This window comes from Manis javanica, chromosome 3 (assembly GCF_040802235.1).
Source record: "Manis javanica isolate MJ-LG chromosome 3, MJ_LKY, whole genome shotgun sequence".
NCBI lineage: Eukaryota > Metazoa > Chordata > Mammalia > Pholidota > Manidae > Manis > Manis javanica.
The window spans coordinates 126,986,135-126,998,739 of record NC_133158.1 but is presented as its reverse complement, the minus strand read 5'-3'; the positions used below and the strand labels follow the sequence as shown (position 1 = coordinate 126,998,739).

At 37.3% G+C, this 12,605-nt stretch overlaps 1 protein-coding gene across 4 annotated transcripts in view; it reads right to left on the bottom strand.

The window, feature by feature from the left end:
* Positions 1 to 12,605, bottom strand: part of KCNMB3 (potassium calcium-activated channel subfamily M regulatory beta subunit 3) — a 35,031-nt gene that overhangs the window by 9,840 nt on the left and 12,586 nt on the right. The window contains exons 3-5 of one of the 4 annotated variants that reach the window (XR_012129365.1): positions 6,398 to 6,596; positions 4,757 to 5,239; positions 4,604 to 4,664 (exon numbers count right to left, since the gene is read on the bottom strand). Coding sequence is in view for 1 of the 4 variants with exons in the window: in XM_017675297.3 (XP_017530786.3) it covers positions 4,841 to 5,239; positions 6,398 to 6,596 (598 nt within the window). In the remaining 3 variants the exon portion in view is untranslated. Of the gene's footprint in view, positions 1 to 3,652; positions 5,240 to 6,397; positions 6,597 to 12,605 lie in introns of those variants that run through there. The other 3 variants (XR_012129364.1, XR_012129363.1, XM_017675297.3) reach the window with 3 other exon arrangements.

Sequence of the window (12,605 nt, the reverse complement as noted above, 5' to 3'; positions counted from 1 at the left end):
TAAAATATTTCAGTTTAAAGACCATATGTGGTGATAAGAGATTGTGATGCTCCTATTATTTAAGAACAACTTTCATACTTCAGATGTTTTTGAGAAGAGGGGAATGTTGAAGGAGGGGCAAAGCAGGGAGTTGTTGTTTGAATGAATTAAATTCCTCATATCCATCCGGCTCAGATGGGGCACTAAGCAAAGGCAGAAAATTTTGAGTATATTGTGCATATATGAGGGAATTAACTCTTCAATAAGGATGAGATTGTGAAGTCTGAACTATAAAATTTAGAATTGACAGCATCCTACTCTTGGTGACAGACTAATACAGCTGGGCTGTTTTTTAAAATATATACACAAAACATTTTTTTAATTATTAAAAATTGTAAATGTATTTTATGTGCCATGGCCTGGGGGAGCCTTTTTGCTTTTAAGAGTTGTTCTCACTTTCCGAAAAGATGATGGGGTTTAGCTCAAGATAACTATGGTCCTGATAAAATTGGATTGGTAACTCTACCTCAGAAGGCTAATAAGAAAAAAAAAATAGGTAAGTCGTAATTCAATACTTAAAGATCTGATACTGCAGAAATTTGCAGAACACTGTATTTTAGATTAATAAAGTCAGAGTTGGCATGCCTTGTTTTTAATGGCATTGGAGATGCTAAGGAACATTTTTGGTTAAAATTTAATCATTTCCTCAGCCTTTTGGAAAAAGCTATATAGTGCCTGGAGGTTCACTAATAATAAAGAAAAGAAAACACAATTTCAAGAACTTTTGTGAAATTGGTGTGTATATATTTGCACACATTTCTGTTTGTATACACACTGCTAGCCCTAGTCAAGAGGCCATATTTTATAAAAGGTGTAAACATCAGTTTCTAAAGTTAAGAAGAGTTTAGAATTTATCAGGAGTTTCCCAAGTTGGGATGTCATGTTAGTTTTTAAGCTTGTATCATGATTAAGGTTTTGCACTTTTCAGTGTAGCACCATTCCTTAGGCTTAGTTTTAGATGTGTTACTATTACAGCCATGGTAGTTGGCATAAAATAAGTTACAAGCCATAAGGAAATTTTGTGACTTAATTTTTACACAACTGCACATAACAGTTGGGGTGAGGGGGTGGGTAAAATCAGTCTGTTGTACATTTAGTGTAGTTTAACTAATTTCGCTACCAACGATAGACTTCATTCCTCATGTTGGTAAGTATGGAAAGAGTTTTTTCATGCATTATGTAAGCCAGTTAAGTATATGAATCTGTCTGAGACCTTATTTAATATGTCACAACCGTAATTTTTGTCATTATGCTAAAAGCCATGTATATTTATAGGTGATTCTTATTTTTGTTAATCATCCTAGGTAAACAAGGAGGCAGAAAACCTTCATTGTTTTACATTTTCTCAAAATATCTTTAATAAGACTTAACTCCTTAATTCTAGTATGAATTTCCAAATGTGGTTATCTGTTGACTTCTTAAGAAAAAGCCCCTTATCAGATTTATGTTCCTAAGGGGGTGGTTAGAGAGCTTGGCCTTCATCTAGTTTCCAGAAATGTTTTGACTTTGGAATCTAAGTTTCAAATGCAGCTAGTGGTTTCCCTGTGATTCAGTCCTCAGACTTAACTGGGTTAAATAAAATCTAAAAGAACATATTCTTTTGGAATGCAACATAACACTTCAAAATCTTGTGGAATGTGGCACTACCAAAAAAAAAACTACTGACCCATCAGCTTGACTTTGGAAACCTCAAAAAGGAGCTCTCACCACCCTTTTCAATCCCATTTATTGTAGCAAATATATTTTTCTGTATTTTGTCATTCAATGAAATCTCATGGTATACTGCATAAGTTAGGGGGAAAGTGTTTTTAAATGTTCTCAGTGATGGCCCAGAAAATATTTGACACAGAAAGATGCTTGTGTTTCGTACTGAGAATATAGAATAATACAGTGTCATTACATTTAATGCCTCTTCCCAAGTCTTGCTGTTCCTAGCAAGGAGTTGGGCCTGTGACCGCACTTTCTGTTTGTGCTCACCAGAAACTTGTCAGTGTCTGCTTTGCTTTAACTTTGCAGTCTGTAAGATCACGCTGTTTATTTAAAAGAAAAAAATTGTGTCTAAACAATCCTTAATGTATTATAATCTTTAAACAAAAAGTGTGATAATTATATTTTGCCATTTAAGTCAATTGAAGACCAGAACCTAAAAGCAAAGTCAGACTAGAAGCAGACTGGTTTTGCTTTCAATTATCATAAACCTTGCAGAAGTCTGAGCTTTTCTTGGACCAGTAATGCACATGGGCATTGATACTGAGTCCTTCTAAGCAATTAACAGCAAATAATTGCTTAAGTTTTATTTTCAAAATGGTTTGAGTGACTTTGAATTAACACTGTTCTAAATTGACTGTTCTCCAAGCATAATGTCTCCCTTTCCTGAGATGAACTAAGTAGCCACTATATGAATAAGAAACTGTAGTAATTGAAACACTGTTTTCTCACTTTCACACACTTTAAGTTTAAAATTAGTGGTTTTGAATTTGTTAAGAGGAATATCTCAAGAATTGCATGTTGTTAGATGGATGTCAAACTAAGAAATGGAATAGAGATGTGCCCTAAGTAATCTACAGAATCTCAATTTGCAGAATGATTTAAAATATGTGCATGCATCTATTTTATTGCAGGGCGGTTTTTGGTATACAAAATAATTTATCACAGTCTTTTGAACAGCATGTTCTTGACCTTAACTGCTTATATGTACCAAGAAAGAAGGTGGGGAGGGATCCTTTCCTGCAGCTCCCCACCCTAGTCCCTATACCAGCTGTCCAATGAAAGTTACCCAGGCTGAGTTTTTGTTTTAAATTTTTAATAGGAATTGTATATACTTAAAGTGTACAATATGATGATTTGATATACATAGTGAAATTACTACAGTCACGCTAAGTAATGTATCATCTCACATAGTTACCTTTTGTGTGTATGATGGGAGCACCTGAAATCTACTCTTAAATTTCCAGCATTCAATGCAGTTTTATTACTATAGTCATCATGCTGTTTTAGATCTCTAGACTTCTTTATCTTATACCAATATTTGTACCCTTTAACAAACATCTCTCCATTTTCCCCACATCCCTATCCCTGGTAATCAGCATCTACTCTCTGCCTCTGTGTTCAGCTTTTTAGATCCATATATAAGTGAAATGCAATTTTTTTCCTTTCTGTGTCTGCCTTACTATACTTAACATAATGTTCTCCAGTTTCGTCCATGCTGTTGCAAATGGCAGGATCTTTTTAAAGGCTGAATAATAGTCCATTTTATGGATGTCTACACATGCACACATATGTATACATGTGTATATACATAAATATATCACAGTTTCTATGTTCATCTGTTGATAGACATAGGCTGTTGCCACATCTGTACCATTGTGAATAATGCTGTAGTGAACAAGGGCGTGCAGGTGTCTCCTGGGGATACTGATTTCATTGCCTTTGGGTAGTCACCCAGAAGAGGGATAAAGCTAACTGCATATTGAAACATACCAGAAGATTTTATGTAACATTTTTGAGCCCCTATACTAGGTGCCAGAAACTAAGCTAGGTGTTTCACATACTCTACCTTCTTTATTCCTTAAAATATCCCCATTTTATAGATAAGAAAGAAGTTGAGCAGTTCAGCTGAATTGCCCAAGGATACATATGTGAAAAGTTGGAATCATGGCTTACAAATTCAAGTAAATCCTACTCTGAGATACAGGTTCTTCTCACTATTCCACTAGAAAGAGGAGAAAACAAAATTGTCTATTAGTTATTAATGTTGCTCTAATTATTCAGTTTATTTAATAATTTGTGACTTGAAATTAATTGCTAAAAGGCATTAAGTTGACTTACAAAGTTTCTGTTTTGATTACATCTATATATAAAAGTTGCTTTGAAAGTCTTGTTCTTTCTATTGTCCATGATGTATGAGTTTTTAGAAAAATTTTAAACACTGTTTGAGACACAATTGATTTTTAGAACAAACTTTTCAACTTATATTCAGCTTAATCTGGAAAGCACTTGTTGGGAGAGTCTTGTGACATTCATTATTGGATAACTATGGTTGATTCACTAGTTAAAGTATGGATACTTGTTGACTGTCCATGTGGGACTTTCTACAATGCAGATTCTCTGAGATGAAAGTTAAATTCCATCCCGTACAGCTTCTTCCTACTCCACAACACATTTTAACAACCTCGTACTCCCACCAGAATGTGTACAAGGAATGAAATGAACTTACAGAAAGCAAAATTAACTAGAAAAATGTTGCTGAAAGAAAAAGGACATGGTATATGGCAAGGTTAAGTACAAATAGCTCTAAACAGTGAATTTTCTAGGCCACAGCTTTCCTTTATCATGAATGGTGAAGGAAAATGGTAAGTCCACATATTCTGAAATTACCAGATTATTATCTTCCTATAGCAAATGAACTGTTCTTCACTAAGAAATTTGAGAAATGTCTTGATATAAATTACAATGCGTAGAATTAGGCTGGTTGTTCAGTGCCTAGTAAGCTAAATACCTTCATCATTTATTTCTACATTGACAAGTTTTTAGCTAGAGCTGAAATTAGATAAAGTACCACTACCTTGAGTTCATCTTGCCATGTGGGAACAAAAAGTGCTTCCTTGGTTCATTTGGGAAGAGATCTGGAGTAGAAAAGATGGTGAATTTGTACGTTTTAATAGAATACATAATGAGGCTTTTAAACATTTTGTTCCCCACATGAAATATACTTAACCTTAATTGCCTCTACATGGTTAGTTTGCAAGCAGACAGACAGATCCTCAAGTGTAGAAGTGGCCAGGATCTGAAGACCAGGACTTTAATTTGGCCACCATCTTAAGACCTCCCTGCTCCTTCCTCTGCTCTTCCCCACAGTCCACAGTTTGGACCGATGCTGTTCCATAGAAGGGACTTTGGCACCTATCTCATCTCTGAGCGCAGTGCTGTACTTTTCACACAGTAGGGACAAGTACTGTGTTAATCTCACCATGCCAACAATCAGGACACCACCTAGCAAAGTCAGTGAAGGCCAACATAAACAGTGGAAGATAGCCATTTGGTCACGCTTTTTTATGAAAATGACATCTTCAGATTGGCTGTCTGGACTGTAGAAGCATGAAAAGGGGGTACCGTTCTTGCGATCAAAGAACTCCTTTATGTCCAGAGCACTGTTGAGTAAATCATTCCAATCTCGGTGGCACTTGGGTGTGTAGAAGCACTAGGAATATGGAGGAGGAAGAGCAATGAGGACACTTTCTAAAACCAATCACTTCAACAATAGTTTTAATTTTGAAATAGCTTCAAACTAAAGCTAATTTATTAGTGGGAAATTTCAATCTCAGAACGTGATGAAACCTATTATTATAGCTCATGGGAAAGGGCTGGCTGGAGGGCAGACTGAGGCACTAAGCGGGGATGTAGAAAGGAATTCTTAGAATAAATGCAGAAGAGGCAGGAACCAACTTCGTAAGGACCACACTCTTCCCACATGCGGGTCCTCAGACTTCCTGGACAGTAACTCAATGAATCCAGTTATCCATTCAACCAATATTTATTGAGCTCTCTATGTGCTTTAAACACCTATTAATGCTTCTATGGTCCTTGTCTGATTTCCTGTAGTAAAACCTCCCCTAAAGGATAGCATATAGAGGCTTTTGCCATGGAGAAGGGACCCCACTTGGGCTTTGGTTCCTGGGAGGTAGAACCAGTGCAAAGAAGGGAGCTCTATCGGCAGGCGACTTTTTCAAAAAAGCTTGAGGTTTATCACCATATCCCCAAGGCATTTAAGGCACTGGGCCAAGGACCTACAAAATGTTTGAGACCTTAAAAAGTATTACATCCAAAATAGAAAAATCATCAGCTAGATTAGTGCTCAACTAAACACAATAAAGTGTAACATGTCAACTAATCCAATACAACTCAACTCTTACAGTTGGGAACACATGTACACTTTAAATCATATGAGCCAGTTGAGTAATTTATTAAAATCAAGATGATAGTCCTTTAAATTTCTTTGATAAGAAAAATTACTTATTTGATTTAAGGTGATTTGTGAGTACTCTCCAACATTTTGTATATGATGGGGAGTGGGATATCCAAAAGTAAGACTGCCCACAAGTGACTTTGTTTATTGACTCTATTGTCTGTAAATTACACCAATTTGTGAAATTGGAATTCCTCTCCATTCTGTATACCCTGTTTTCCTCCAAGAATGATTTCAGCTTCATTTATCCTGATTTGACCACTGTCAAAACAGTCACTGGAAGGAAACTGATTTATCCCTAAAGATGGCCCTGGGTACCACACCCTGCCAGAGACAGTCTGGCATAGAATGGTTGCTGTAATTAGAACTCTGATCACATGAACTCTACCTTACCTTGGAGTTTGTCTGGACAGCCTCTTCATTGTAATGTAGGAGAGATTTCTGACCTGAATGGGTGAGGTTCACAAAGACCTGAAGACATGGGTACCTTCCCTGACCTCGGCAGTCCACACCACAGGTGAAAGCACAGTTCATCCAGTCATCCAGGACATGCATGTGGGTGATGGTGCAGTTCGATTTTTCTCTCTGGGTGCTTCAATTAGAAACAATAAATCATCTTCATCTTCTAGAAAATTTAGTTCTATATTTCTAAGATGGTAAGCAGAAGCATTCATCTGTTTCAAGGTAATATAGGACCATTACAGAAGGACATAATGATTAGGGAGCATGGAAGACATTAAGACAGAAGATAAATAACAGCAAATTGCTAAGTTCCATCTCAATTATGACGTTGGCATCTCTCTCAATATACCAGCTCTTACCAACTTACCATGTTCTTGCTGTCAGAAAGTTCCTTGCAGTCAGGAGCTACATCCTATCCATCTTTATTTTCCTCAAAGCCTAAATCACAATGTCTCTCACATAGTAGAGCCTCAATAAGTGTTGTGCTGAATTAAATTTAAATTGGAAAGCGTTCCTTGAGAATCTGTACATGCACTACATATGCAAGTGTCCCAGGGTACTATGAGAAGTGGTAGACAAAATTCCTGCCCATGAAGATTTGGTGGTGGTGTCGAAGAGAAAGGACTTACATGTATGAAATAATTAAAGAACAAGTCCAAGATAAAGTAAATGAGGGTGAGAGGAAATGCTGTGAGGTATGTACCCTCCTGCTCACATCTATGTAGGGCCTGGTGTTTATTTGCTGATGGCTTAAACACAGGCAGATAGATTAGAAATTCTTAAGTCAGAATATTTGAAAAGCATTGTTTAGCTAAGTTCATACTGCACTCTAAGATCGCTGGTCATAAGTAATAATTTTCTCTATTAATATAACAAACTTGAGACACAGTGCCCCTTACTATAACTTCAAGACCCAGGGCATAAAAATAAAAATCACTGGATGGGACCTAAGAACAAAATGTTTGGCAAGTGAAAATACGAAAGTAGAAAATAACTTTCTTTCATAGATTTAACTTCACAAAATTACTTTCTACAGTTACTTAAATGAGGCATTTAAAATGAAAATTTTAAGTTGTCTGTTTTAGAACTTAAGCTCTCCTGGAAGAATTCAAGAAGCTCCGATATGGAGAGCAGGGCATTCTTCCCTATGCACGGCAGCCAATTAGAGCCTTTTAGGTGGAACCAGGAATGTATTAGGGCAGAAAAGCTGTGCACGTTCTTTGAATAGCATTATGTGTCTATTTGTTTACGAAGAGACAAAAATCTATCATTTGCTTGTGAGATGAGGATTTAAGGGAGTAGGGATAGGTATGAGCTAACCTGACCATCTCTCATGGAGCAAAACCACTCTCCAAGAAGGCACAAGATCACAAAGCAAGGGCAAGATGAGAACTCACCACTGTTAAGCATTCACTTAATTACTTTACGCAAACAATTTCCAGAAATGCTTCGAAAAGTAAATTTTAAATATGAACAATAGTTTGGTGTCAGTTTGCAGAAGGCATCCTCAAACTATCTCTAAAATATATCACATTTTTAAAAAATAATCTGACCTGGATATTCTTGATTCAAGATGGCGTGAGAGGTGAGACAGAGAACTCCTCCCAAAACCACCTATATTATGAAAATAGAGTTAATACAACTAATCCTAAAAGAGCAGCAGAAAAGAAGGCTAAACCAGACTGCATAGACCTAGAGAACAGAGGAGACCTCATGAAACAGGGTAACATACCAAAGCCTTGATCTGGGGGGACCTAAGCCTTTCCCTCATCCCAGGTCACTGGTGGAAGGAAGACAAACAGAGTGTGGGGAGGGTTGTGTGCATAAACCTAGGACTGCTGAACACCCAGCCCTGGAGATCTGCTATGGGAGCACAAACCTACATTGCATGGTGCTCTGGAGATAAGTGGGGTTGGAAAGCTCAGACAGGATGAATAATCTGGCAGACTGAGATTCCAGCCATTTGTGAAGGACAGCTGCTCTGGGACAAAGGAAAGGCAGGTGGTCTGAGAGGCCTCCTAGCAGTGAGAGGGCTGCTGAAGGGGCAGGTTTTTCATGGAACTTGCTGAGCTGGAGAAGGGATACCTATACAAGGCTGTCTGAGTGTGCTCTGCCCAGCAGGTTGGGAACTTTCTGGAGCTTCAGGTGCTCCATCCCCCTGGCTGGCTACTCAACTCTGAGGCCCCCCACTGTGATATGCAGCCTACTGTGCTTTCTGCCTGGCCATCCCACACTGGCTCACAAACTAGCAGTCCCTGCCCTGGCATCAGGCCAGCCAGAGGGAGGCCCCATCTATGGCAGCTACAGATGCAAAGCACAGAGGCTTACACCTGTGTGCTCATCCCACTGGTTCTAACAGTGGACACAGGCACTCCAGGTGGGAAGCAGAAAACAGCTGTTTCCTCCCCCCAGTCACCAGGACCCCTCCCCTGCAACCCCCAACATCACTCCAGAGGCTGAGCAGCTCCAGAGACTAGAGCTTCTGGGCACTAGAGGGCACCACATACAAATATGAAACATCAAAGGAACCTAGTTCAAACAAAAATCTCACACACACCAGAAAAAGGACCAAATGAAGTGGAACTCACCAGTCTTCCTGAAAGAGAGTTCAAAATAAAAATCATAAGCTCATGGAGGTACAGAAAAATATTCAAGAACTCAGGGACAAATTTAGGATGGAGATTCAATCATTAAGAAATTCTATATCTGAAATGAAACATACAATGGAGGGATTTAAAAGCAGATTAGATATAGCAGAAAAGATAGTAAATGGAATAGAAATTAGAGAAAAGGAATACAAAGAAGCTGAGGCACAGAGAAATAGAAGGATCTCTAAGAATGAAAGAATATTGAGAGAACTGTGTGACCAATCCAAACAGAACAATATTTGCATTATAGGGGTACCAGAAGAAGAAGAAGAGAGAGAGAAAGGGATAGAAAGTATCTTTGAGGAGGTAGTTGCTGAAAACTTCCCCAATCTGGGGAAGGAGATATTCTCTCAGGCCATGAAGGTGCACAGATCTCCCAACACAAGGGACCCAAGGAAGACAATACCAAGACATACAATAATTAAAATGGCAAAGATCAAGGACAAGGACAGACTTTAAAAGCAGCTAGAGAGAGAAAAAAGATCATATACAAAGGGAAACCCATCAGGTTATCATCAGACTTCTCAACAGAAACCTTACAGGCCAGAAGGGAGTGGCATGATATATTTAATGCAATGAAACAGATGGGCCTCAAACCAAGAATACTCTACCTAGCAAGATTATGATTTAAATTTGAAGGAGGAATTAAGCAATTTTCAGATAAGCAAAAGCTGAGAGAATTTACCTCCCACAAACCACCTCCAGTGCATTTTGGAGGGACTGCTATAGATGGAAGTATTCCTAAGGCTACATAACTGTCACCAGGGAAAATAAAGCCACAGCAGAGTAAAATAATTAATTACTAAGCAGATGCAAAATCAAACCAGCTACCCCCAAAGTCAATCAAGGGATAGACAAAGAGTACGGAACATGACGCCTAATATATAAAGAATGGAGGAGGAAGAAAAAGGAAAAAAAAAAACCTTTAGGTTGTCTTTGTAATAGCATACTAAGTGAGTTAAATTAGACTGTTAGATAGTAAGGGAATTACCTTTGAACCTTTGGCAACCACAAATCTAAAGCCTGCAATGGCAATAAGTACATACCTATCAATAATTACCCTAAACGTAAATGGCCTGAATGCACCAATTGAAAGACACAGAGACACTGAAAGGATTAAAAAACAATACCCATCTCTATGCTGCCTACAAGAGACTCACTTTAAACCCAAAGACATACACAGACTTAAAGTAAAGGGATGGAAAAATATATTTCATGCAACTAATAGAGAGAAAAAAGCAGGAGTTGCAGGACTTGTATCAGACAAAATAGACTTCAAAACAAAGAAAGTCACAAGAGAGAAAGAAGAACATTACATAATGATAAAGGGATCAGTCCAATAAGAGGATATAACCATTATAAATAACTATGCACCAAACACAGGATCACCTACATATGTGAAACAAATACTAACAGGATTAAAGGGGGAAAAAGAATATAATGCATTCATTTTAGGAGACTTCAACACACCACTCAGTCCAACAGACATATCAACCAGACAGAAAATAAGTAAGGAGACAGAGACACTGAACAATGTATTAGAACAATGTAGTAAATGGATTTAATGGACATCTACAGAACACTACATCCAAAAGTAACAGGATACACATTCTTCTCAAGTGCACATGGAACATTTTCAAGAATAGATCATATACTAGGCCACAAAAAGAGCCTCAGTAAATTCAAAAAATTGAAATTGTACCAACCACCTTCTCATATCACAAGGGTATAAAACTAGAAATAAATTATACAAAGAAAATGAAAAAAACCACAAACACATGGAGGCTTAACAACATGCTCCTAAATAATCAATGGATCAATGACCAAATAAAAACAGAGATCAAGCAATATATGGAGACAAATGACAACGATAATTCAACACTGCAAAATCTGTGAGACACAGCGAAGGCTGTGCCTTAAGGGAAGGGTATTGCAGTACAGGCCTACCTCAGGAAAAAATAATAATCCCATATGAGCTGTCTAAACTCACAATGAAACTAGAAAAACACAAAATAAGGAAACTAGAAAAAGAAGAACAAAGGAGGCCCAAAGTCAGTAGAAGGAGGGACATAATAAAGATTAGAGCGTAAATAAATAAAATTGAGAAGAATAAAACAATAGAAAGAATCAATGAAAGCAGGAGCTGGTTCTTTGAGAAAATAAATGAAATAGATAAACCCCTAGCCAGACTTATCAAAAAAAAAAAAAAAAGAGTCTACACACATAAGCAGAATCAGAAATGAGAAAGGAAAAATCACTACAGACACCACAGAAATACAAATAATTATTAGAGAATACTATGAAAAGTATATGCTAACAAACTGGATAACCTAGAAGAAATGGACAACTTTCTAGAAAAATACAACCTTCCAAGGCTGACCAAAGAAAAAAAAGAAAATGTGAACAGACCAATTACCAGCAATGAAAATGAACTGGTGATCAAAAACCTGCCTATGAACAACCCCGCTGGACCAGATGGCTAAACTCACAATTAATGAAACTAAAAAAAGAAGAACAAATGAGGCTGAAAGTCAGTAGAAGCAGGGACATAATAAAGATTACAGCAGAAATAAATAAAATTGAGAAGAATAGAACAACAGAAAGAATCAGTGAAAGCAGGAGCAGGTTCTTTGGGAAAATAAAACAGATAAACCCCTAGCCAGACTTATCAAGAAAAAAAGAGAGTCTCCAAACATAAACAGAATCAGAAATGAGAAAGGAAAAATCACTATGGACAACACAGAAATACAAAGAATTATAAGAGAATACTATGAAAAATTATATGCTAACAAACTGGATAACCTAGAAGAAATGGACAACTTTCTAGAAAAATACAACCTTCCAAGGCTGACCCAGAAAGAAACAAAAAATCTGAACAGACCAATTACCAGCAATGAAACTGAACTGGTAATCAAAAAACTACCTAAGAACATACCCGTGGACCAGATGGTTTCACTGTTGAATTTTATCAAACATTTCGGTAAGACCTAATACCCATCGTCCTTAAAGTTTTCCAAAAAATAGAAGAGGGAATAGTACTCCAAAACTCATTCTATGATGCTGGCATCACTCTAATACCAAAACCAGACAAAGACACCATAAAAAAAGAAAATTACAGACCAATATCCCTGATAAACATGGATGCACAAATACTCAACAAAATATTAGCAAACCGAATTCAAAAATACATCAAAAAGATCATCCATCATGATCAAGTGGGATTCATCCCAGGGATGGAAGGATGGTACAACATTCGAAAATCCATGAACATCATCCACTACATCAACAAAAAGAAGGACAAAAACCACATGATCATCTCCATAGATGCTGAAAAAGCATTCAACAGAATTCAACATCCATTCATGACAAAAACTCTCAACAAAATGGGTATAGAGGGCATGTACCCCAACATATTAAAGGCCATATATGACAAACCCACAGACAACATCATACTTAAAAGCCAGAAGCTGAAAGCCTTTCCTTTAATATTG